The sequence below is a fragment of the Cygnus olor genome (genome assembly GCF_009769625.2).
Source record: "Cygnus olor isolate bCygOlo1 chromosome W unlocalized genomic scaffold, bCygOlo1.pri.v2 SUPER_W7, whole genome shotgun sequence".
NCBI classification, from domain to species: Eukaryota; Metazoa; Chordata; class Aves; order Anseriformes; family Anatidae; genus Cygnus; species Cygnus olor.
The window spans coordinates 1,170,560-1,196,437 of record NW_024429078.1 but is presented as its reverse complement, the minus strand read 5'-3'; the positions used below and the strand labels follow the sequence as shown (position 1 = coordinate 1,196,437).

Genomic DNA, 25,878 nt, shown 5'->3' with positions numbered 1-25,878 from the left:
AACCCTGACTCCAGCATAGGAAAGACAGTAACAAAGTGGAATGAGTTTAGCATAGTGCACTGGGTCGGGCTGGGATGTTAACTTTCCCTGCAGCAGCCCATACAGTGCTGTGCTCTGCACTTGTAGCTAAAACAGCAATGGTATCACACCAGTGTTGTGTCTGCTGCTGAGCAGTGCTGGCACAGCATCAGGACTCTCTCTACCCCCCCCTAGGGGTGGGCAAAGATGTGAGAAAAGAAACATCACCAGGGCAGCTGACCTAAACCAACCAAAGGGATATTCCATACCATATGATGTCACACTCAGCAATAAAAGGTGGAAAAAGGAGGAAGAGGGGCGGGGTGGGCTCTCGTTGTGAAAACGTCTGTCCTCCTCCCGAACACCGGCTACATGTGTTGAGGCCCTGCTTCAAGGACATGGTCAAGCATCGCTCATTTGTGAGAAGTAGAGAGTAATTTCTTTCCTCTGCACTTCCACATAGCCTTTACTTGTTTTGTTTAGTTTTCCCTTTCCCCCTCCCTTTCCCCTTTCCTTTTTTCCCCTTTAGTTAAATTGTTAATTGTTTAGTTAAATTGTTTAATTAATAATGATCTTTCCTTAATAATTATTTTTTTCCCTTTAATTAAATTATCCTTATCTCAACCCGTGAGTTGTTCTTTCCTTTACTTCTTCCCCTCCTCATCTAAGGAGGGGGGAGTGAGAGAGCGGTTGTGGTGTTCAGCTGCCTAGCACGGTAAAACCACCACACATAGGTCCATCAGGATGGCCAAGGGCTGACGAACTTGCCCTTTGAGAGAGAAATGACATAGTCTCTTCACAGTGGTGCACGGTGGGAGGACAAGAGACAAGGGACAGAAATTGAAACAAGAGAGTTCTAGACTGGATATGAAGAAAGGCTTTTTCACCATGAAGGCCAACAAGTTTTAGAGCAGGTTGACCAAATGAATTTCCATCCTTGGAGGTTTTCAAGACCTGACTGGATAAATCCCTGAGCAATCCTGAGATCTGACCCCACAGATGACCTTGCTTTGGTCAGGAGGTTGGACTTTTCAGGTCCCTGACAGGCTGTGTGAGTCTATTAATAGGCAGAAACATTAATTTCCATAATTTATGATTAATAATACCAGTGACCTTAACAAATTATGATGGATAAACCCAAAATGGAAGTACTGATCATAATTATAAAGCCTTATTTTCTACCTAACACTCATGTTTCCAATGATTATACACTCATCCCTTAGCTAATGAAAATAGAAAGGATGTTATAGGAACACCTCTTCACGGGGTTGAACACAAGAGCATTTTGCCATAGGCTTCATCTGAATCCGTTCAGAATTTCTTATTCCACCTGGCTTTTACTAACTCATTTACAGAAATCAGCTGCAAGCTAACAACAGGCATTGTATCATTTACTCAGAAAATTCACCTACTTAACATTAGGCTACAATTTTATAGTCATCTTTAAACTTCTCTTAAGCATCCCTAGTTCAGCTGTTTTCATTGTTTTTGAGAAACTGCAGGCATATTCACTATTGGAGAAATATATATATATAAATACATATAAATATACATATACATATGTAATATATTACAGATCAGGACTGAGGAGAGTGGGGATGAGGTTGAATATGGTTGGGGATTTGAAATAGTTGGAAGTAGGAATGGTGAGGAAAGGTACCTATTTTTATGGGGATCTGAAAATCGTTTTTCTGATGAAAACCTTTGTGATGTCAGTATACACTATCTGTTCATCTCATCTCATACATTAGTTTTGGTTTGCTTACTTGAAAAAGTAAGATATCACACACACCAATACACTAAAGCAATGATAAGATTACAAAATGAAGCACTCAAGAGTTAAAAAATGCAAGAATTGATGTTACATATAAAATTTTAATTTTGTATTGTTTTGTATATGCATTAAGACATCACTTCTAACCACATGTTTCTGTATTTTTCTTTTTCATGGTATCCTTGTTTTAATTACTGTAGAGAATGAATAACAGAACAGGGTAAAGAAGATGGCAATGTATCAGACTCATTATTGCTAGTGTTGGAATACAGACAGTAAATAAGGGAGGAAAAGTATGGCTTTGTGATGCAGTTGTACAACCAAATGCTGCCTCGGAGAAGTGGACTTGACGCCTATTTTTTGCATTACATCCCAATTATGCTGGGTAAATAACATATCACAAAAACCCTTAATAAGATCTCCTAGGCTACTTTCTTATTAGTAAATAAAATCTGCAGGCTCTGAGTGCAAATGGCACATCATGGCTTCTATCCTTATGACTAAACTCTCTTATCCCTAAAAGAGGAGTGGTCTTGTCTATATCGCTGTCTAGGGACGGTCCCTGTACCTTGCCACCCCTGAGCCATGCCCCAAAGACGTCCAGCCATGAGTTAACTGTCCTGGCCCAACTAGAGCCAAAAGCATACAAATGTTAAAAAGATATGGATAGTTATGACATAGTGCATGAGCTGATATGCGAGGCCTCTTAATTTTTTTCTTGGTGCTCAGTCAGTGTTTGACCTGAGATTTTGAGTGTACGACCTGAGATTTTGCTGGTATAGAAAGGCTGCATGCCTGTACTGCATCTGAAATGAACATAAACATAGCATGCCCTGCATTGTGTTAGACATTTTGAGAAAACACACAAACAGACCAATCAGGCTCATGGCATCTCAGATGAGGCATTCAAGATTAATAAATAGTTTTGAATATCTTTCTATGTCTCACCATCCCCTTGGTGAAATGAGGACGACATGAACACTGTGAAAATGCTGTTTCTCAGTTCCATGAACCTCTCAAATGCTCTGCTAGGAAGGGCCTTAGGAAAACAGATGAGGAAATAATAATAAATTCATATTCATAGCAACATTTGAATACTGTGCGGGAAGGAAGGCCTGGGGCCAAGCAGAGAGCTGTGAGGATCTATCGAACAGCTGCTCTGTAACAAGCTAGCTGACAGACTTCAAAATGCTGAAGAGCAGTCCTGTGCAGCGAATGAGAAAGGACAGACAGATATAAAGAAGTTGAAGATAAATATGTGGGGATGGATGGATGATGGATGGATGGATGGATGGATGGATGGATGGATGGATGGAGAAACACTTGTTCTACAGCTCAAATTTACATTGAATGAGAGAGATCTTGGGAAAACAAAATAAAAACAGATGTAATGGAAAGCTAAATGTTGTTGTAGGTCTGCAGTCTCACAAGAGCAGGATGTGGTAAGTCCATGTTCAGCAGTTCAATCACCTTGAGTTCAGAAATGGGCCTGCCTGTTGAAGGGTTAACTGTTTTCTGAACAAAAAACTTCTGGACCGAATGAAAGTAGCACTAGAGACTCCTCTGGCATTTCTACACATGGGGGTGTTTGTATTTAAAACTACAATATCCTTGGAGCATAGGGAGGACCAGCTGTATCTAATTAGGGTTCATCTACTCTATCTAAAATCAAAGTATTTTTAGAGGAGGTGGCAGTAAATAGCACGCTGTGCAGGCACATGTGAAAAACCCTTCAGGTTCTTTTCCTAGTTCCCAAAGCTGAAGGATCAATTTGAAGCCCAGAGCATTAAGTTTTTAACCTCTTTCAAAACTTTTTTTTTTCTTTTCTTTCTTCTGGCATTAACTCTTAACATTGGTCATTTCCATTAGTCACATAAATGGCCATTCCTCCTTTGAAGTTCATTAAATGAGTAGCCACAAAGACCCTGCAGTAATGAGTTCCTCCATCTAATCACACCATGAGTGAAAATGTTTTAAATGATTGTGTGTGTATGCGAGTAGGTATGTACAAACATATACATAACTTCTAGACATATTCTGGATGGACTACATCTATCACTTGGGTGCAGAGATGGATAGAATAGTGATAGACACAAGGACAGACAGATAAATAGAACATAGATTCTGCTAACATATTCTTGTCTAATAAATTGTTAAACTACAAAAGAAAGCAGAAGTCCCTGTGTACAATATATAGATTTTCTTTAATGTGAGTTATTGGGAAAAGACAGAGCTATCCCTTTAACTGGAGAGCTGCAAACAGCTGTTCCTTATGCATACATGCTTGCTTGGTCTGAAAGTTTTGGTAAGTCAGTGCATAACTGACAGTTAGATTTATCTCCCCAGCAAGCAATCAACATTATAATAAAGGAAAAATGCTTTCAGTGCACCTTTGAGAGTACATCAGAAATTAATCTAAACATCAAATTAATTATAGTTTGTAAATGAATCGTGGCTCACAGCCCTAATACTTCTCCTACTCCTCCTCCTCCCCCTAAAACCTCCCCCAACCAACTGCAGTGGCTGGAGGTGCTGTGCAGTAAGTTTGTTGAACTCTTCCTTCACTTTCTTACTCACACAACTCTTTCCTTATCACCTGGAGAACTGTCCCTTCCTCACTCTGTGGATCTGAAGTCTTAGAGCCTGGCTGCTTTGGATTATAACAATTATAATATTTGGAGCTAGCAAATATAAACTTCTGTATTACTGTGTTTTAATACACCTGGAAGATTGTTCCCATATTGTCTCAACTCAGGTGCTAAAATTAGTGGTTTCTTTCATTACACTCTGAGCTTTGGCCTGAAACCTATAGCTATATGGCTATGGCAATATCATATTGTCCAGGGAACTGAAACAAAATTAATTGCCATAGATCATGCAAAACAAAGGACATAGTCTAATTCTGTGGGCTACAGAGAGAAAGTCTGGGGCAGAGATTTTTCTTAGGAAGTTTGAACTCAGGTTAAAGGTAAAAAGGAAAAAAATTGAATTTAATCATAGTACTGGTAATACTAGCAAGCAGAGCTCCATCTCTGTCCCAAGTGCTTTCTAATAATTCCTTTATCTGGTGAGAAAAAGGAAGTAACAGAGGGAAAAAAAAAAACACCAAACAAACCTCAAAACAAAAAAAACCTTTGAGCTGATAAATAACTCTCCTCATCCACGTATCTCAAATCCCCATGTAAAGGAACCAGTGTCCTGCTACAAGAGGGGGAAACAGAAGCACACAGATTGGTTAACCCATCATCACCCAGATGGGATGGGAACATGGGGCTGGAATTTCTTACCAGTACATCACCTTACTCCTGGACATGTTCATTTCCTTGGATGAATTTAAGGAGAGACTTTTTTTTTTTATTTTTAAATTAAATGAGAAACTGCCAGCTTTTTCAGGATTTGTTGGAGGCACATTGCGAGCAGGTGCTGAGCAATATTTTTCTGATGTACCTCAGGGTCTGTTGTTCCACTCTCATGTCTTATGGAGTGCTGCCAATGCACTTTAGACCTGATGTGCAGTGCCCCTGGTCCTGGGGCCCTGCATAGCTTTGCCGATGCCCCAGTCTCTCGATGTTTCTGCTCTTTCTGTTTCAGCTTCCAAGCTGAAACTCTGCAGACTGTCATGACCTGCCTGCTGCCTTGCAACTCCCACCCTACCTTTCTGCCACCACGCTGCTGTCTTGAACTGCCACAATGTGTTTTTAATAACACAACACAAGCTCTACCTATGTCTCAGCCCTTCTCCTGAGCTTCATCCCCTCCTGTGTCTAGTCCTCATTCCTTACCACTTTTCTCACCGTTAATCTCGGTCACTTGGCTCACAAGATAGGAGCCAGAAAAAGTTGAGTAGGGAGTAGAAATATTTCATGGCGAGGGTAATTAACTACTATGACCCTCATCAAGTGGCATTTTCTTCTCTCTTTTGGCATCTTCAAAGAAGATTAGTTGTTTTGCCAAATTGGGGGGGCCATCAGCAACATTTGGGTGGACTCTACGTGGTGCAGAGCTGCCCTTGCAGTGCCCACTGCTTGATGTCATGCAGAGCTGGCACATCCAGGTGCTTGCTGCTCTTGGAAAGAGGAGGCTGGAGGAATGAATTTCCAAGTGCACCAGTACAGCATTTCCTCTGGCTTTAATTTATCTACATCTTATCTGACACCTCAGGGTAATCATTTGGCCTCTGCTGTTCCATCCGCGTCCTCATTTTTCTAATTTCTGTCATGTCTTCCTAATTAATATTGCCCAAACCTATCCTTTTCTTTCTCTTCTCTGTTAAAACATTTTCTTAGAACATGGTTGTCTTTGCATTTCACTAGTTTAACGTCTTCAAATGCCTTCTTAAAGTGTGTTCTGTGTGACAACACTTAGTGCTGCTGAAATTACAACTGTATAGTAGCGTCACCCTACCCTACAGAGGGAGAATTAACCTTGTGTGGGCAGCACGAAGAGCAGCTCTTCTCACATTGACTACTTGCCTTAGCAGCTTTAATAGCATCATTTTAATCGAGTTTTCTTTTTGCCTTGTACACAAATTGGTCACAATAAACTTATCTGCATATCTGAGAGGGAAATTTTCAATAGAACCATTGTGATCAGCATACAGATATATTGTATGTCCTCTGACATTCAGTACATATACACATGAGCTTACACACATGCAGTGGGAAGTGCATGCCTTGCACAGAGACAAAATATAGACTCAGGGTCCTGCAGAAGCTGATGGTTAGGCTGTGACACATTGTGCCTCTGTGCAAGACATCCCAGATCAGTCTGTTGTGAGAATGGGAGTTGCTGTCTTCAAGGAAAGCCTTATTAAGTGTATTTTTTCCTCAAGTGAGACAACAACTGCGGTGTCCCTGCCATTTCACTGGGAAAGGACAGCAAGGCCCAGTGAGGAGAAACGTGCTAAGTATAAAAGAAGCGGATGGGAAGAGGCTACAGATTGGGCACTGAAGAGCTGTGAAGAGCTGGTGGGAGAGGAGAAAGACAGACAGAATGGTGAAGGGCTGCGAAAGTAAAATTAATAACTCTGAATCCAAGACGGTGGAAAGGGCAGTACCAGAGGAGAATCCCAAGGAGATGCTGATGTGGCCGGTGTGATGGAGGCTCAGGCCATGGCGATGAGTGCGAGGGAGAAAGAAGTGTGGCCTGTAGTGGGACATATTTCAGCTGCATCAGGATAGGGGGGAAAATAAAAGCCAGGGGCCTGAAAAATTGTAGTAAAAAAGGGAGGATTTGAGTCTAGACTGGATGAATGCAGCAAGAGGAAAGTCCCAGACAAAGATGCCTCCCAACTTCAATGACTGTTTTTCAGTGAGGTCAGGGTTGTGTCTCAGGCAGTCTTACACACTGCAGCAAGCAGACCTGCTATGGTAAACAACAGCCATATTTTGACCACTTTCACATTTTTTTTGCACAAGACTGGTGTTTGCTGTAGTCACCGTTCTGCACTGTCAAGCCAGGAGGCAGCCTCTGAACTGAGAAAGTCCAAGGCTTCATAACTGCAGTGTGGTTTCTTCAACGCACACAGGTGCTAATGGGTCTCAGCAGGATGGTGGACCCTGGGAAACCAGGAGAAAGGCTTGTGGCTGGTCTTGTTTTCTCCCATAGTTGCCCCTACACAATCCTGCCAGCAGTGGCCAAAGGAGATAATGCATCCATCTTTGTGCTGGAAGCACAGGGGAGGTTCAGAACTGAACACAAAGGAATAAAAATCTTTTTTTTTTTTTTTGAGACGCTGCTCTACTGACGCACTTTGGGCTGGCTACTTACTGGTAGTTCAATAGTGAGAAAAGAGCAGCAAATGAAGTATTTTCTCTTCCCGTGGAAGAAAAACATGGTGACATTTTTCTCCATGGAATTTTTTGAGTTTGTCTAAAGAAGGACTTCTTGACAATTTCTTGACAACCTTGGGTTAGACTCTGTTATAGCAATTTACTTGGGATCTGCATAGCAGATACACTTTAAAAGGTCATATAATGGTGGAATATCTTTCTGCGGCCAGACAGAATTGTCCCCCCAGGCTACCAGTTGGAGAGCTCTGGCTGGTTAAAAAAAAAGTGAAACAGAATGCAAATGCTATGTTTTTATATGATGAGTTTGGGGAAATGCTTAAGCAGAAAAGGAAAGAGTTTTCTTACTTTCAAAGTTAACAAAAATCCTTCTTTTCCTTTAGGAAAAAGTAATCTTTCCTTTTTAAAAAAAGCTGAGTTTCTGAACAAAGAATTATAATCAGTGCCAACTTCAGTGGACTTAGCACAACAAATGAAAGGCCTGATTATCTGTAATAATGTCCACATTTTTACATTGCTCTAAAGTTGAAGGTCAGTGGGGTGGGAGGTTTTGAAGAGCAGTGTGACATACTTGTGATAATTAGCTACCTGTATGTCTGCTATTTCTGTCCTTGTGGAGGAGGTGTACATGGCAGTGTAAGTGTCTGAAACCAACAGTCACATCAGGCACTCAGCTCTATGGGAAACTTAGCTGAAGTCAGAGAAAACTGGGGCTTGATGCCTGGAACCCAAAACTGACTGGATATTGGTGTCTCAGAAGATAATATAAGGTGACTAAAATCCATCAGCATTCTCTAGTTCCTGCTTTTGCTTGCCTGAGTTTACACATCCAAAGTGCACCTTCCTGCTTTCAGGCTGGAATACCCTACCATTGGTGTTGGAGGTTACTGCATCAAACAAGCTGTGGTTTAGGTTCTTCCAGTAAGACTCACAATAAGAAAAATTTCTGCTAAGATCCCTCAACCCCTGCTCAGCTATCAGCCACAACCTCACAGTACCTTGGAAACAGCAACAAAGCCAGCCCCATAACCCTGCCCCACAAGCTAGATATGTGTTATTACCCTCATTAAGCCTTATAGCCAAAGAACCTTTGAGACAGGAGGATATGAGGTGAATCTCTGTCCAGAAGATACTCTTCCTTACTGGACTTGGCTCCCACCTCATTTCTTCTCCATTTACCTTTGCCCTTCCCCCTTGCCTGTATAAGGGGAGACAGGCTCAGTACTCCCCTAAATATTATTTATGATAGGAATAGCAATTTCACTGCCAAAGGTCCACTTGTTGATATCCTTGGAGCATTAGTGTTCAATGTCACCTAGAGCTTTGCTGGTCTGCTTATTTTGTTATGAGCTTTTATACGGTTAAAGCTCTAAATTTCTCATTTGAACTTCCCAAGTTCTTCTTAACAAACTCTTTTGTTCTCTAATGCTCGAGAGTGCAGCAATCCCATGACTACTGGTGAAGGGATTGCTGTATCCCCTCACACTAGGGAGCAAAGCTTTTTCAGTCAAAAAGCAGCCTGTTCAGACCCTCTGTGGGTGGGCAGGAGAAACTGTGCACAGAGAAGGGGCACAATCTCTTGGAAGTACTGTCTGTCATGCACCATAGCTAGCAAGGAATGAGGTAAGAGTTTTGGGAGGTGGGCTGTCCAGGAAGGGAATGGGGAAGGCAACATGGGAGGGAAGCATAGTGTGGAGACTGAGAGTGACTTTAAAATCAAATGAAATTCCAACAAGTCTTAACCCTGGAAGTTTGCCTGAGAGACAGAGTCCAGATCAGATGCAAGTAACAGGAAAAGAAAAGCAATAGTTTGTCCCGTTGCAGTTCTCAGAGAAAGTTTGCAAAGAGCACTGGGTGGTGGAGAACCAGAAACTGCACATTCCAGCGGTGGGTGAGAGGAGATCCCCCATCCACCAAGTGGGATGGGACCTTTCTGGGGCTGCCAGAAGGGACCTTTCACAGCAGCACCTTTGCGAACAGTGGGATCCCACTGAGACATCACGCACACATCAGCACACCACTGTTGGCAGGCTGAACCCTCCCTTTGTGGGTGCACCTTGGGGTGTCCCTGCCTGGTGGCCCACATGCAGCTGAAGCTGTGTTCTGCTCATGCTCCAGCTGGTGGAGTTGGGCCCGGAGCTGTGTGAGCACAGCGTTGCTTTCAGACCCAGCCTCTTAGCATGGCTTGTTGGCTGAGGCACAGGGTTAGCTGGTGCTATTTGTACATGCCGTGGTGCTGGCTCAGGTCTGGCGGGCTCAGAGCACGGCTGTCTGCAATCTGCTGAGCAGCCATCCCTGCAGAAGACCAGGATTTCAGCTGATGGTGTTCAGCCCTTAGCCCTTTGCAGTTTAATGCATCACACCCGCTAGAGAGCTGTCCCTCAAGCTCTGTCCTCCCTTCAACTCCACAACCTGTTTTTCCTTTCCCTTGGGTACAGAAATTCCCACTGCTGACTCCATCAGCAGTTCACCTACTCCCTGGCCCCCTCCATTTTGCTCCAGGTGCTTTAGTCTTTTCTGCACCCTCCCCACCTCCCCTTCCAAGGGGGGGGTGTTTTCCACCCCACCAGCAGCAACTGCAGCACCCAGCTGCCAGTGAGATGCCAAACCTTCACTTCTAAGCAGAGCACACAATTCTGAGCATGAAACAATTAGGAGAGAAAGAGGGAAGGGGAAAGTATCGACAGGAGTAAATCAAGAGAAATCATAAAGCTTAAGCAGAAAGAAAGCAGTTTGAAAGGTGAAGTATTCAGAGAAAGCCCTTTCCTGGATGAATCTAATTGTTTTGTTATCTTTACCCACCAAAGCATTTACTTTGGTTTGTCGCCCGATCCACAAACACTTTCGAGGAGATGACATTACCGAAAGGCAGGAACATCTGCATCAGCTCAGCGTCCCCAAACTCCTGGGGCAGATGGTAGATAAACAGGTTACAGCCCTCTGGTCCTGTCAAGAGAAAAAAAGAGCCATGAATGGAAATTAATAGGATATGAGAAGCACATGGTGGAGATTTACTTTGGTGTCCCCTCTCTCTGACAGCTGAAGGGTCACTGCAAGGAAGCAGTCTGTAGAGTCCAGACTGCATTAATGGGTCTTGGAGAAAGGGCTCCCTTTGTTCCTCTGCATGTCTGACTTTCCTCAGCTGGGAAAGAGTGGCTGTGGGATGTGTTTTCACAGGTTTTCTTGGCTCATCTGTTTATTTTTACCATTTTATCCTCTTTGGAAAACTGTATGCCTAGCAATGTGGCATCTGTCCTAATGACCCTTCCCTATTCTCCTATATTGGTCTTCAAAACACTTTCAGAGGAACAAAGAAAGCAGAAGACTGGGAGTTCAGAAAGCCACCCAGAGGTTATGCTAACCTTCCCAGGATAAACACCAGGATAAAACCTAGAGACAGAGGAATGCAAGAGCACATGTGGTCATGGAAAGAGAATGGAGGAATAAGAGCAAGAAGAATGAAAGATGCAGATCATAGTTTTCCTTTGCTCCCCATAATGTCATTTAATCTGTAGAGTATTAGGTGACCACCACTAAACCTTGCCTCTTCTCAGTGTCTGCACACAGAAGTTTCATTATCTTTCTCATGTCTGTGGGAGGACTGTGATAACAAGGAGGAAGAGATGCAGAAACCCCCAGGCTTATTTTGTTTTTAGAATTTTACATTCAGCCTCCCCAGATTGACTCAGCCCAAAGACTCCCCCAAATCTAGGCAGTTTGGTCACGTCCCCCAGTTCTACAGGGTTCTTCAAAAGAGATGATAGATGGATTCAAATCCAAAATACTAGACATCAGAACAGAAATTGCCTTTTTTTTTTTTTTTTTTTTTTTGCCTCAGTGCTGTAACAAACTTCAAAGGGTTACAGACTTCAGAGGGTGCTTGGAAAAATATCCAGAGAGGAGTCTTTCATTGGAATATGCAGTTTTGTTAAAGTTCAGACTCAGACCATGTTCTGTTGGAATCGAATTTTGGGGTAGAAGAGGGAGAATCTGCCTCTGGCTTAGAATGAAGCTTATCAATGTGACTTTTATTTTTAAGTATAGTGTATAAATACATTGAGTAAAAATCCAGAGGGAACATTTGTGTCGAAGTGGTTTTGTTGGGGAAAAAAAAAAAAAAAAAAAAGCATTTAAACCCCTTGCAGTGTCCACCAGCAGAAACCTGTATAATTTCAGGAGGCTGGGATTGTTTTTTTTCTTGGGATTATTTCCAAGGGTACTTCCAGCTGCTGCCCAGCTTTGCACTGACCTCCAAAGGTAACTCCAGCTCTGGTTTGCTCAGGGGGGTCAAGATGAAGGGGAATTAGTGCATGTTCCTTGTTGTGAGAGTAAGAGGACAGAGAGAAATAGGAAGGGTGGAAGGAATACCAGGTAATACTCCTCCCACCCAGTCCCTGTGCCTACAACCCTGTGACCTGACTGAGCCAGCTTTCCCCCATTTATGGCTGGGGCACTGTGTGGGGAAGTAAAGGGTTTCTTAATACGCTCCTTTTCTTCATCAGGGCATAATTACGGTGTCATAACACAGCAAATTACAACTTTGCCTTTCCTGTTAGGGAGAGGAGTTAGCCTAGATGCTCCCACCTTTTATTAGCCATTACTCATCCCCCCGGCTGGCAGGAGAAGTACGGCAAAGTCAGGATTCTGACAGATGCCCATTTAAAGCTCATTAAAATTCCTGGGCCTCAGCGTGATTGAAGTCACAGGCTCTCCACATTTCCTTTTGGATTAATGGAAAATGAAGCCCTAATGAATATTTGCTAAGCACAATTTTCCCCACTAATTTGCTAAAAGGACTGTCACAAAGGAACATCCGATCCTTTGCATCTTGTGCATTTCCTGGAGGTCATGAGGATGGTGACAGGGTTTCTTCCAAATGGAGGGGATAGTGGGATGGTGGGATAATTAACTAATTAGGCACCCGGTCATCTGCTTAACTAAATTACTTTTGAACCTCAGTGGCCTACAATCAGGTTCCCCTATTTCATGCCAAGCTTTTCATTCTTCCCCTCACCTCCTGTCTGCCTCCTCCTCAGTCTCCCAACTAAGCAACTATCCCTTCCCCAGTCCTTGCTGCAGTCCAGTTAGATGCAATGTGCAGTTACTGGCATAATAAACTAGATATGAAACAGTCTGAAAGTGTTAAACAAACACCGACCCCCCCTTAGGTGTCTGTTAGGGTTGAGAAAATTCTGCCCAGGAGAAGACCATGGTCCAGAATAGCAGGGAAAATTTCATTTCTTCATTTGAACGTGCCCCAGAGCACTTCTGCTGTGGGATTTGAGATCCACATTATTATAGAATGGGTAAAATCTTGGCTTTGCTGCAATTAGTGGCAAAATTCCCACTGACATCACCAGAGCCAGCAGTTTGCTCTGTAAAACTGGCAAATTCTTTCAAAAATGCCAGCTGCATTTCCTGGGGTCTTGGATGCGTTGTGCATGAGCAGGGATTCTGCCTGCATGTGCTGAGAGACACCTACTAAGGCATAAGGCAGATCAGAAGGCATGCAATTTCTTCCACACCAGGCTTAGAGGTTGGGCTTAAGGAAAAAACAACCCTTAGCTCACCTTGAGCTCAGCTTTGTCTCACTCACAATGCTCGGAGACTGAGAGGAAGAGACCAGGAGGAACTGAAAGAGCAGAGACCATCCTCAAAGCCCAGTTCTGCTCTGAAATGTGGCTGTGAAACCCATGCTGTGGCTTTCCATACTGACTCAGATATTCAAGGCCAAACTCACTCCATTCCCAACTACAGAAGATTTTTGCTAATTTCCAATGCTGAAAACTCCACCTGCTACTGAGAAAAAACCTGGGGTAGTTTGATGTTTTATCATTCTCACATATGAAAATTATGCTATTAGAATTTAACAAGAAATTTCTCGTTAACTCCATCTGTCCGTAAGTTACCTATCACAGTTAGATTCCTTGGTAAAGAATTCACAAAACAAGCTCTCTCTCAGCCCTTCTATTTTGTTTTTCCTTTATTCCTAGTCAAGCTAATCTAGGCAGTCCATGGTAGACCACACAGTTATGCGTATGGCCACTGCTTTTTACATATATGTATATTTTCGAGAAACTGAATGCAAAAGTTGTTCAGCTCAGAATGCTCTGAAGAGCTAAGTTAGTTCTCAGTGCACATAGCCAATGAGTTTAGAAGGGATCAGGATCACTGGAGCAAGATCCCTGTTGGTATGGCAAAACCTCAGTGAAAACTCTAACTGTCAAGAGAAAGGTCTTGTTTTGGACTGAGTTAATGGATTATTGGAGATCAGTAAACTTGGCAGTTCAGGGCTGAATACAGTACTAAAATTCTTTACTAAGCACTTCACTTTGGTTTTTGAAAGGGCTGTAAGTCAGCTCAAAATCTAACCCTTGCGACACTTTATGAAAAGAGAATCAAGGTTCATTTCTACCCTGACGCCTTCCATGGATTTAGGTTTTATTGCTTTAAGTAATAGATATTTCTGCTCATTAATACACTAGAAGCACAGATAGTCTTGGTTCAGACAAAGGGAAAGAAAAGTTGTAGAGAAACGCACAGTTTATGAATAGTTTTTATATTACAGGCAAACCATGTTGGATAATGGAAACACTTGTACGTGGGAACACTGGAACACACGGCAAAGAGATCTGCTGTGGGTCCCTGTTTATTTGGGTTGGTTGGACCTGATCTGCTAAGTCATTGCTCTGCCCATGCTCCTCACCCTCCAGATTGTTGATAATTACTTGGCTTGGGGACAGCAGCCGTCCCAACCTATCCTGGGTGTCCACTGTCTACATGAGTAAACTCCACATACCTGAGCTGAGATTAGCTATCTGTGATCGCATCCCCAGCACTGTGAATCAGTGTCATAAGGAGAGCCTATGACCAGAGAGCTCTTCCAACAGTAACTAAAAATGAGCTGTGCCATAAGGTTGTATGAATTTTTTCAGCCCTTTGGTTGGATGCACAGTAAGTGGCATATACACCTCACCTCTACAGCAAACACTCAGAGGCTGTAACTTCATTGCCTCTTCTGCATCTACTTGCTATTCAAGTCCTCAGCATGTTTGAGTGCAGGAGTCACAAGCCTGCATCACTTTATTTTAATGTGTATTTCTGAGTTTCAGAAACTATGTCAAGATGAGTAATACCATACATATTTGAAATTACCCCCAAGTTTTGCTTGGTTGACATAGTCTGAATCAAGACTTCGCCTCTACCTTTGATCATTGTTGTCTCTACCTTTGATCATTTTGGATCTGTTCCACCCTATGCACCCCATCCGCTGCCAGCAGCCTCAGCACTCATGTGGAAGCAATGACTAATCTCTACGGGAATGATGCAGCAGCCAAGCAGCTCTGGGCTTGTTATCCAACCAGGATCCAGGAGCTGAGAGTTAGTATTGTTATTAACAATGTGATCATCGATGTTATTGTTGTGGTAGGGCTGGTTCATGAACAAAATTAATGTTCCCCAGGAAATTCTGACATGGGAAAAAAAATAATTCCAAATTAGATCGAAATGCCAACATTTCCAATTTTCTCACAAAATGAGATTTCTCCCTCAAAGTAGTTCTAGGCCATCAGAATGTTTTAGTTTGATAATATAATCTTGCTTCATTTCACTCTGACTGTTACACTATATTAAAATATTAAATGTTATAATATATATAATAGCACATATAACATAGAATATACCTGAATCAGTGACCTAATAAAGGTTAAAACCTGAAATATACGTTTTAAAATGAGGGTCTCTACACTAGGCTGAAGCATCTGACTTAAATGCATCACTTAGGCAAGCAGTCTCCTCTTCTATTCAAGTGAGAGCAGTGGACTCCCTGGAGGGCGGTTGGGACTACCTGAGTATGTTGCCTCTGAGGATCCCACTGTTCCCCACTGACTGTAAAGGAAACATGAGGGACTCCTCTCTTCATTCAGGCAACCCTTCGGGGGCAAAGCATTACCTGACATGGATATATTCTCTTCAATGCTTTTATAAATGATTTGGATGTAGGACTAGAAGGTGTTTTGAGCAAATTTGCCAACGACACCAAACTTGGAGGAGTTGTGGACTCGGATGAGGGTGGAAAGGCCTTGCAGAGAGATCTGGACAGATTGGAGAGCTGGGCGATCACCAACCACATGAAGTTTAACAAGAGCAAGTGCCGGGTCCTGCACCTGGGACGGGGCAACCCTGGCTGTACGTACAGACTGGGCGACGAGACGCTGGAGAGCAGCCCCGCAGAGAGGGATCTGGGGGTTGTGGTTGACAGCAAGTTGAATATGAGCCAGCAGTGTGCCCTGGCAGCCAGGAGGGCCAACCACATCCTGGGGTGCATCAAGCACGGCATTGCTAGTCGGTCGAGGGAAGTGACTGTCCTGCTCTACTCTGCGCTGGTGCGGCCTCACCTCGAGTACTGTGTGCAGTTCTGGGCACCACAGTACAAAAAGGATGTAAAACTGTTGGAGAGTGTCCAGAGGAGGGCGACGAAGATGGTGAAGGGCCTAGAGGGGAAGACGTATGAGGAGCGGCTGAGGTCACTGGGCCTGTTCAGCCTGGAGAAGAGGAGGCTGAGGGGGGACCTCATCGCAGTCTACAACTTCCTCGCGAGGGGGAGTGGAGAGGCAGGTGACCTATTCTCCTTAATCACCAGTGATAGGACCTGCGGGAATGGTGTTAAGCTGAGGCAGGGGAAGTTTAGGCTGGACATCAAGACGAGGTTCTTCACCGAGAGGGTGGTCGCACACTGGAACAGGCTCCCCAGGGAAGTAGTCACTGCACCAAGCCTGTCTGAATTTAAGAAGCGATTGGACTGTGCACTTAGTCACATGGTCTAAAATTTTGGGTAGACCTGTGCGGTGCCAGGAGTTGGACTTGATGATCCTTATGGGTCCCTTCCAACATGGGATATTCTATGATTCTATCTCCCAAAACATTTACATGCGATAAGGGTAGATTCACCTCTCCTTACTTTTCATGTCTCCAGTGCTGCCTGTCCTATAGACTACTTAACCCTGGCTCCTCTCACAGTCAATGTAAAGAAATAGGTACCTTTGTTACATGATTCATCTCACCCTGATACAGATATTGCACTCTAAAAGGGCTGATTTCTGTTTCCTGATTATTGAGGGAGGCTAAAAGGACTCTATCAGCTCCACTAAATAGCAGGTCTCTGAAATGACATTACTGGCTTCTAATGAAGGGCCACCAGTGCTTTGTTTCCTATTAAATTCTTTATTCCAGTGCAGTTGTGATTTTGATCCACATTCTTGTTGGCTGTCTTTAAAAACCCCCACTGGATGTTATTGCCTACTTTGCTACCAGGCCTTTCCATGGCCCATGCACATCAGCGTGTTCCTGTTCCTGGGGGCTGAGAAGATAGATCTCAGCAGCTATTCCCCACAAGGATGTTCATGCATATTATAGTTAGTGCCAATGATGTCACATATAGAAATTGAGAAAAGACTCAGTGGACCAGGGATTCGAAGCAATGGGGTGTTTAATGGATGCTCTCTAGGTGTGTGAGAAGGGGAACCAATGTGGTGGGGATGGCATGCTGGGTCCAGCAAGAACAGGCCATTCACTCACCTTCTCTCTGTTGCTGTGGGATCATGGGAGATGGCTGTGGGAACGCTTGGCTAATCTGGCCATAAGCAGCAGGATAAGCAGCTATAGGGGAGAGAAAGGGAGAGAAGAAAGGACAGATTTCAGTGCTGGGAAGCATGGAGCTTTCACACCAAACAATCACACCAAGCTGGAGGTGGACTTTCTCCCTGTATTTTAACCACCTCATACAGCCTGAGATGCAGTAGAAACATCACAGTGGTGCTCCAGGTGGTGGCACTTGGCCCTGAAGACCCAACCTCCCTTCAACATCCTAACAGTAGCACTGAGGACAGCCACGTGGTCTAAACGGGGGTCTCCACTAAGATCTCCCCCACCAGAGATGCGTAACCATCCCTGATGGTACCACAAGCACGCTCACTGACGAGCTCAGCACATTGATGCCCGTGTTGGCAGTCACGTGCAGCACCCATGCACGTTTCCCTGTGTAATCTCTTTTGCACTCTAATTCACATGCTCATAGTAATAGTTCACACGTGTATTTCCTCTCTCTTACTGTAACCTTCATATGCACACACCCTGTATAGGCACACTCGTGCATACACTCTCAGATATATATGTCCTTTCATGTCTACAGACACTTTCTCTTTCACACAGACACAGTGGAAATAGTGTGCGCCAATTAAACAATTTTCCCCACCTCAGCTCCCCCACCAAGCAGACAAGGGGAGCCATTCAGTACCACAGATGGTAGATGATGTGCCTTGCTGCTAAAAATACAGAGTATGGGTCACCTGTGAGCCCAGAGAGAGGGGGATAGGGGCCATGTGTGTGCAGAGGGGTTAATTAACAGCTCAAAGGGTTGAGCTGCTTCCCATCTATCAAACCTCACAAGCAATAAATGACAATAACTAAAACACTGGCAAATGAACCCCTACATGGAGAATTAAATTAAGTTTCCAGATACAGCGCTGACATGAGATAATAGCCATTCCTCAGCGGGAGCCCGTGATTGCTCCAGTTACCACAGGAAATAATGACTTTGGGGTGGCAGCTTCCTCTCAACGTTGGCCATGGACACCTCGCAAGGGGAGGCTGAACACGGCAGGGTCATGATCTGCACCAAGTCACTTTGGCTGGTGTCAGTCCATCAGCTGCAAAGGAGCAGCTCTGCGTACAGGGCAACGTGAGAGTCAGCAGAAGCTGACCCCCTGGAAGTTGTGAAGAAGCTGCTGAGGAACCAGGAGTACGTCTGCAGCTTCTAAGCAGGCCTCAGACTAACTAGCTGGGATATGGCCAGCAGTGTGTTAAGGCTGACTCCAGAGACGATAGCTTTTGGGGTGAGTGTGGTAGCCCCCGCTTCAGCAGCTGCACCTCCAGCCACACCAGAGCTAACCAGTGCTGAGGTGTCTCACGCATGGCCAACCTGCAAAGCGTAGACATACCCTACAACATGGGGATGTGCAGACATCCCAAACCCTGCCAGGCACAGCAGGGTCTGACCGCCCATCTCCCCTACACACCACAGCACTCAGGAAACACCCAATTTTGTTGCTACAGAAAGTGGCCCCCAAACCAAGTGTCCTGATTTTCCACTTGTTCATTGTGCTAAGGAGACCCAACCCAGTCCTGCCAATGAAGCTGCACCAAGGTACAGGTCAGTGGGAGCCTTTCCCTGGTATTTTATGGTTGAAGATTGCCTCCTCAGGGGAAGAAGACCCTAGGTCTTTGTTTTCATGAGTAATGCAAATTTAATCTGAGGATCTGTGGCCCTGGTGTCCCTGTCTCAGCAAATACCTCCCTTCCCCCAGCCCCCTTAGGTGTGTTCAGAGATTAAAGACTTTAGAGAAGAGAAAGGTTTATTGGGAGAAAGTGTTAATACTAACGACCTGCGTACTGCTGCACTCCAGCGTAGGCTTGCTGCAAGGGGTCTGCTGCAGTGGGGCTCTGTGCTGTGGAGACAGAAGAGAGAGAAGGAATTAAGGGATTAAAACATGACAGATGGTCCCCCTTTCTCTTCCCTCATCGATGGGTGGTGTGGGACAAACCCAGAGGCTGAAGGTTCCAGAGGAGAAGCAGCTTGCTCGCCCTACAGACAGTGTGATGCAGACCCCCTATGACAACAGTCCCCCAGCTGCCCTGAGCGACTTCAGAGCAGAAGGCAGACAAACTTATCCTCTCCTTTCCCAAGTTTAAATTATAGAGACCACCTCTACTCATACAGATTTTTGGCATTGCAGCAATCAACCCCCAAAAAGCCCTCATCTTAAGCCAGGACTGACGCTGTACTAGGTGCTGTGCACACTCAGATCTCAGTGATGGCTACAAGCACATGAAACTTTCAATCAGAGCAGAAAACAACAGGGGCATAGAAGGAGGAAGGGGAAGAGAACAAAGCACTGGCTTTTTCTACCCTGACATCCCTTCGAAGGACCATGCTGCTGCCAGGCAGCCCCCTGCACGGGGAGGAGAGGCTGCTTGGAGGGGAGGGGGATACCACTTGTCTGCTCCAGGAGGATGCTGTGGATCTCTGTGTAAAGCATGCAGTCCCTAGCTGGCTTCAAAGTGCATTTTTTTCCCTTTACAAGTGTGCATTCCTCCCCCTAAAACTGTTTATTTTTGTGAAACTTTGAAGTCTAGCTCAAATACAACCAAAGCTATTTAAGATTTTTTTTTTCCCTTTCCCTTTTGGTTGATAGGGAGAGAAAGAGAGAACAAGAGAGAGAGAGAGAGTGAAACGTGTTGGATAAGCTCTTTCTTTATCTGCAGCAATAAAATATTTAAAGCAAAGCTTGGCTGAACCTCCAGTCCAAATGTCACCTTGGCCCTAATATTTCACTTCTTGTTATGAGTTTAATTTATATTTATTCATGCTGCATAGTTCTACATTTATTCAGTCCCTCCAGCTTCATACTTTTAGGATGATCCCTTAGGGAACTGCTGCTTTCCCCCTCCTTCCCACCTTCTTCCCTCCTACAAGAGCAGAGGTGTAGCTGGAGGAAAGGGCTTGGAGGGTGCACCTGATGGGGGCCTCTTGGAAGGAAATCTGCTGGTGCTGTTGACCTAGCCAAGGAGAGAGACTGGCTACATGCCAAAGTGCATGATGCAGTGGCAAACATGAGTGCTATGGACCCGGGGAATATGGACAAAGTGCTGTGTTACAGATGCAATTACAGATTTGATCCTTAATGGCAGATTACCATTGATAATGATGGCAGCTTGTAAGGTCTCCTAGTACATTTATCTCCCCAAGTGCAAAGATGAATGGTAAGACCAAAATTGGAGGAGAGAAACTCAATTAGCTGGCTAAGTCTTGGAGGCTCCTGTTGATTATGGGTATTACTGGATCATCGGGGTAGTCACAGGAAGAAACAGGTAGGATTGTAGTCTTAGGCTGGAAGTTGGCTGGTTGAATTGCTTTGGCAGGTGGGACCTTTGGCAGGCCCCACAGTATGCATGTGGAATGGAAAAGCACTGAATTACTGTAAAGATTTGCACCCCTTGAAAAGGGGCGCGAGAATTCCTTAAAACCTCTGGAGATCAGTGGAAGGCATAGTGGGGATGTAACACTGTATTTTTAAAGTTTAGATGCTGCAGGAAACTGGAGGAAATGCTTGCAAAGTATAAAATCTGTTTTCCACTTACTCCTCCCTTCTTGAAGAAGGAAGTGACCAAAGTCTATTCTTTTTAACCTCTGTTCAAGCCTGTTTTCCACTAAAAACAGGCTGTTGAGCATATTGCTCCAGAAGAAAACTGAATGGTTATGAAAGGCTGAGTGATACACCAGTTCCTGCGCTCCCATGGGAGAAAGGATCTTAATAACTTGGACCCCCCAAACAGACCATGTGCCATCAAATAGAAGGCACATCCCGAGCAAGGTGAGAAAGGAGACGTGGTAGAGGGAGCAAATCTTTATAAGAGAATTATGGTCTTGCACTCTGAAGGAAAGGAGATGATCTACTGTGTCTGCCCCAAAGGCAACTGCCCTTTCTTGGTGGTACCCATCTGCTTATTGAGCTAGAAAAAGAAATTCTCTTTGCTGCTCAGGAGATACACTCGGCATTTCCTTTCTCTGCCCTGGGTTAGCCTAGCTGGAGCAGAAGGTCACACCTGTCAGAAACCAAAAATCAGCTTCCCAGGAGGGCATGGTGTAGGATGAGACACCAGCCCCCAAACTGGGCTGCTGGGGCTTGCAGGCTGGTGCAGAGCACCTAGCTGATGTCCTGGGGCATTACAGCAGTATGGCTGGTGAACATTTCTTCCAAGGTGTCTGTGCTGACATTGCTCAATCTGCAGGCCATGCAGAAAGACAGTGTTAAAGTTGAGGCTGGACTTGGGCATGTTGTTTCCTTCTCTGACATGCTGGCAATTAGCAATGACTGCCTCTTTGTTGATACATGGAGCTGTACCTATCCAACTGTGGTCCTTTTCTTTCTTCCTTGCCTTAGTTGGGCATGCATGGAAACTGCCCACTCTCCCAGCTATACCTGAGTCTGTATCCTGCCCACAGGGTGCTACAATGACAAAACCCTCCAAAGAAGCTATTTTACCTCTGGCTTCTCAGGCCTGAGAGTGCAGGCTTTGCCTTTCCTTTTGGGAACCTGATACTTCTACTGATTTTGGTTTGGATCAGAATAAATTCTTTCTCACAATTAAACATCTTTCCCTGGACCCAGCTCTGGGCTTAGACCTTTAAAATGGATTAAGTCGTGGTGGGGTTGATCACTTTCTCAGAGAGAATGGGTGTAAGCAGCTCCAGAAGCACCACACCATCTGGATGACGAAGATGATGTCCTGGGACAGTTGTTGTCTTTGTGCTAGTGCTAGAAACTGAATGGGACCTCCCAGCTCACTGGGGAGCTGCTCTCCTTACCCCACGTGAGGATATCTTGCCTCTCTTCGGAGCCATACTCTGCCCGTCATAAGTAAGCCATTCAGTGTAGGTAATATGTGCTGAAAATCACCGTTCACCTTTAAGATTAAATATTAAAACTGGGCAAATGCTTTATATAAAGGGTTTTGGAACAACAGGCATTTAAATGCAGCCTTTTTCCCTCCCACACAAAGCTTTTAGAGTTCATTATTTCCCTGAGCCTTCAGGACTTGCCAGCAAGGGGAGTATCTAACTGGGAGTTTCTTTCTCAAGAGACTGTTTTGTGCCCCAGATTACAGAGAGAATTTCCTCCTGGCTCTCAGCACATGCAAGTCAACGGGATAACTCAACCCCTGATTTCAGTCAGCTTTGATCCAAGCTGGGAATCATTTACTCACAGGTAAAGAAGATGCAAGGTGTTTGTGGCTGGTCTGACACTCAGGACTACAACACTGGCCCAAGAGTCCCTGGATGCTCTTGAAAAGGAGCAAGGCAAAAGCACCTCTGGGCTGTAGCACCAGGCCCCATGGGGAGGCAGCAACCCCCAGTTCAGTGCTCTCTGTTTTATTCAGAGCCTCATACCCTACCTCGGCCGCTTGGGAAAGGCAGTTGTGGTGATTCACCACCTACTTGGTGTTGTTTAAGAACTTGGGTGTTCTTAAAAATAAAAGTGATGACCTTTGCTCACTGAAAAATTCATCTTCCTTAGCTCCGAAGGCGTGTTTACTCAGCAAATGAAGATGTGACTTCAATACAGTGGATGTGCCCATGCTGGCCAACATGGCCTAGGAAGATGCAGGGACACAGGCTCCAGGGCTGGCTGGGTACCCTGGCATGAAGCCAGAGTAGCTTGGGCATCCATGAGCATAACCTCATGCTGCCACTCGCTGTGCCAGATGAATTAAACTTAGTGAAGGGCATAACCACCTGTTCTCCCAGCTGTAGTATGGATGAAGCCAATGGTTGGTATTGATCCAGAAATCTCAAGACACTGATTAGACATTTGAGGAAGTTGTGGCCATGCTGTGTTCATCAAAGTGACAGCCCTCCTACATACTAATGACCAGTGTGAAGTTCAGGAAGGGCTCAAATGTACGAGGGGCTCACGATCCAGAGCTAACCTGCCCCAGAGTTGTTTGTAACTGTAGGCTGGAGCGTGCCGCATGCTAAAATTCACAGTGGTGGGGAGATGTAAATCATTTTTGTGTCTCAGCAGGAGACCAGGAGGGAAGGTTGCTTTACTCTTCGGTAAGATGCACATAACGTAATATGATCATGCTCCTCTAAGGTAGATTTACCCTGTCTCTGCCACCCCTTCTCCCCATCCAGCTGACAAGTCTTCTCTGTTACTGCAAATATTAGTTGAAGTTAGTGTTACAACAACTAATGGATCTGATATCCCTAGAAAATGATAGATGAAATTCAGAGATGGGGAAGCTTTCTGCATCTTGAGCCTTTCTTTCAACTCTTTATGAATAGTTCTGAAATTTTCAAGTATCCTTTTCAAGAGAGTGACCACTGAATTCTGATAATGGTTACACACTGTCAAAAAAACAAACCGAACTAACATCCATGCAAACATGCATAATAATGCCACACCCCTGTTCCTGCAACTTGTCCCCTCACAGGCACTCCCGATAATTGTGCTCATTTCATAGACAACATGGGCATGCAGGGCTGGAGACAGTTCCTCTGCGTGCTGTCTGTGCTGGGGTTCAAGTCCACCGTGATCCAGAAGGTAAATAGCTAAGTAAGGTCAGGTAAGACCTACGGGGATGTAGGGGACACTAGATGAGGAATGAGACTATCATAAAGAACCTACAAGGGCTTTTGCACCAGAACAAGTGCACGTTTACGTCGTGACATCAGCAAAAGACCTCAAATGTGCTAGTGACTATATGTACAAATTTGCCCATAGATACCATTTGAAATAGCTTTCCTTGTTGCCATATTCATGAAGATCTTATGACCAATATACAGACATTTAAGTGATTAAACGTGATGTAACATGATTAAACAGGAATCAGCTGGTGAAGTGAAAAAAAGCAGAGAGGCTCCCGAGAGGCCAGAGGACAAGTATCAGTCACATCAGCCCCACTGCAGTTAGTGTAGCCATGCTGCTTTACAGAAGCTGAGGATCTGGCCTTGCCAGGGCAAACTAAAGGTGTACTGTGAAAACAGATGCTAATAGTAACTTCATTTGGCAGCTCAGGGCAAGAGCCTTATCCCTGGACATTGCCTCTATATTAATTTGATAATTTCCATATCTCCACAGGAAAAATTCTGCTCAGATACTATTGTCTCTTTGCAAGACAATCCTGGCCAAGATGCCACAAGGTGACCATGGCAGATAACCTTCCATAAACCTGGAGACATAAAACAAGCCAATGACCTACTATATGGCGATAAATATAAATTTAATGAAGGCAGCACTTATTCATTAGGCAGAAGTCAAGAAATGACTCCCAAGTCCTTCAAAGAAAGTAGATCTGTTAATGTCACTTTCTGAATCCTCTGCCTGATGCCAAAAACCAGGGATGATTTCCCAAGTCAGCACAAAATACCAGTGCTTTAAAATTAACACCAGGAAGCTTTCTTACTACTGATAAAAATCTAGATTGAAGTCCAACTTTTTAAAGGAGCATTCAGCTAGTGTTGGACCCCACATTTAGCTTTTGTCTGAGAATGAAAGGATGGAGGTGGCAATAAGAAGCACACTGTTAAAAATAAATAAAATTAGTTTAAGGGATGTTCTATAAGGAATCCCTCCTGAGATGGTACCTGCAGCTGAGCTGTTATGTGGGTGCCCCAGGTGAAAATGGTTGTAGGACAGAGGGCTGGAGTCCGCTGTGATGCTCAGGGATGAAATCAGGAGGAACTGCACTGAAGCCAGTGGAGGTGGTGGGGAAAAACAATGCTGGTTACTGCCTGGAAGCAGAAGGCCCCAGTTTCTATGAGAGACAAAAAAGGGATTTTTTCTCTCAAAATTCTGGCAAATTTTGGGCCCCTACACACCCTAGGATTTTACTGTGGTAGAAGGAGTCAGCAAACCTTCCACCTATATGATATACCCTCGAAACCCTTCTTTTCATTGACTGCTTTTCCTGGGAGTCATGCTTTATTTCACCTATTTCACCCTATTTTCCAGCACTGTTCCCTTCACTGATCTACAAAAACATGTTATCACCTGGATCCACAGCTTTGTGCTCTGCCCCACCTATTCATTTCCCTCACAGTCCCAGGGATATCTTACACCTCTCCCTGGACCTGTCACTGCAGCCTCTGGGAGGGCGGATGCAGGGTGCAGGGTGATCAAATGGAGCTAGCGCTGCTCAGTCAAGGTGGGGGGGAAATAAAATAATGATAGCACGACAAATCTATGTGAAGTCCAGGATTTAAATAAATAAATAAATAAATGAGTGGGAGGGTTCTATTCACCTTCTCCTTAAATCCAATTTAAATCACTCTCTACAGCCCTAATCTATATCCATAAGTATATCATTTCGTACAACAAGCTTGCGACAGGTCTTAAGAAATTTATGTAGATTAAAATTCATGGGTGCCATAGTACAGATTCCATATTATTAAGATTGATTAGGACAGCTGATGCTGTGATTAAAGAAGCCAGCGTTTACTGTTGTAATTAATTAGGTATTCAGACACAACAATAACTGCAATAATAGAAAGAATGTGCTGATCCAGCAGAAAACAGAGACTGATTCTGTGTTTTATAGTCTCGTTTTGTCATTTAGGACATCACTCAGTCAAAGACATGTTGTCCTATTGTCTCTTCCTGTACAAATCAGGGGAGCCATGAAATCCAGGGAATTTGTGCCCCCCGCTCCATCTTGTGGGTTGGAAACATCTTTTTG

General features: G+C 44.3%; 1 protein-coding gene across 1 annotated transcript in view; it reads right to left on the bottom strand.

Moving 5' to 3' along the window:
* The window catches only part of LOC121063021 (CUGBP Elav-like family member 4), a 1,483,068-nt gene that overhangs the window by 723,946 nt on the left and 733,244 nt on the right, over positions 1-25,878 (bottom strand). The window contains exons 9-11 of the mRNA XM_040543331.1: positions 19,020-19,085; positions 17,158-17,238; positions 10,444-10,527 (exon numbers count right to left, since the gene is read on the bottom strand). Of these exons, the coding sequence (XP_040399265.1) occupies positions 10,444-10,527; positions 17,158-17,238; positions 19,020-19,085 (231 nt within the window). The remainder of the gene's footprint in view (positions 1-10,443; positions 10,528-17,157; positions 17,239-19,019; positions 19,086-25,878) is intronic.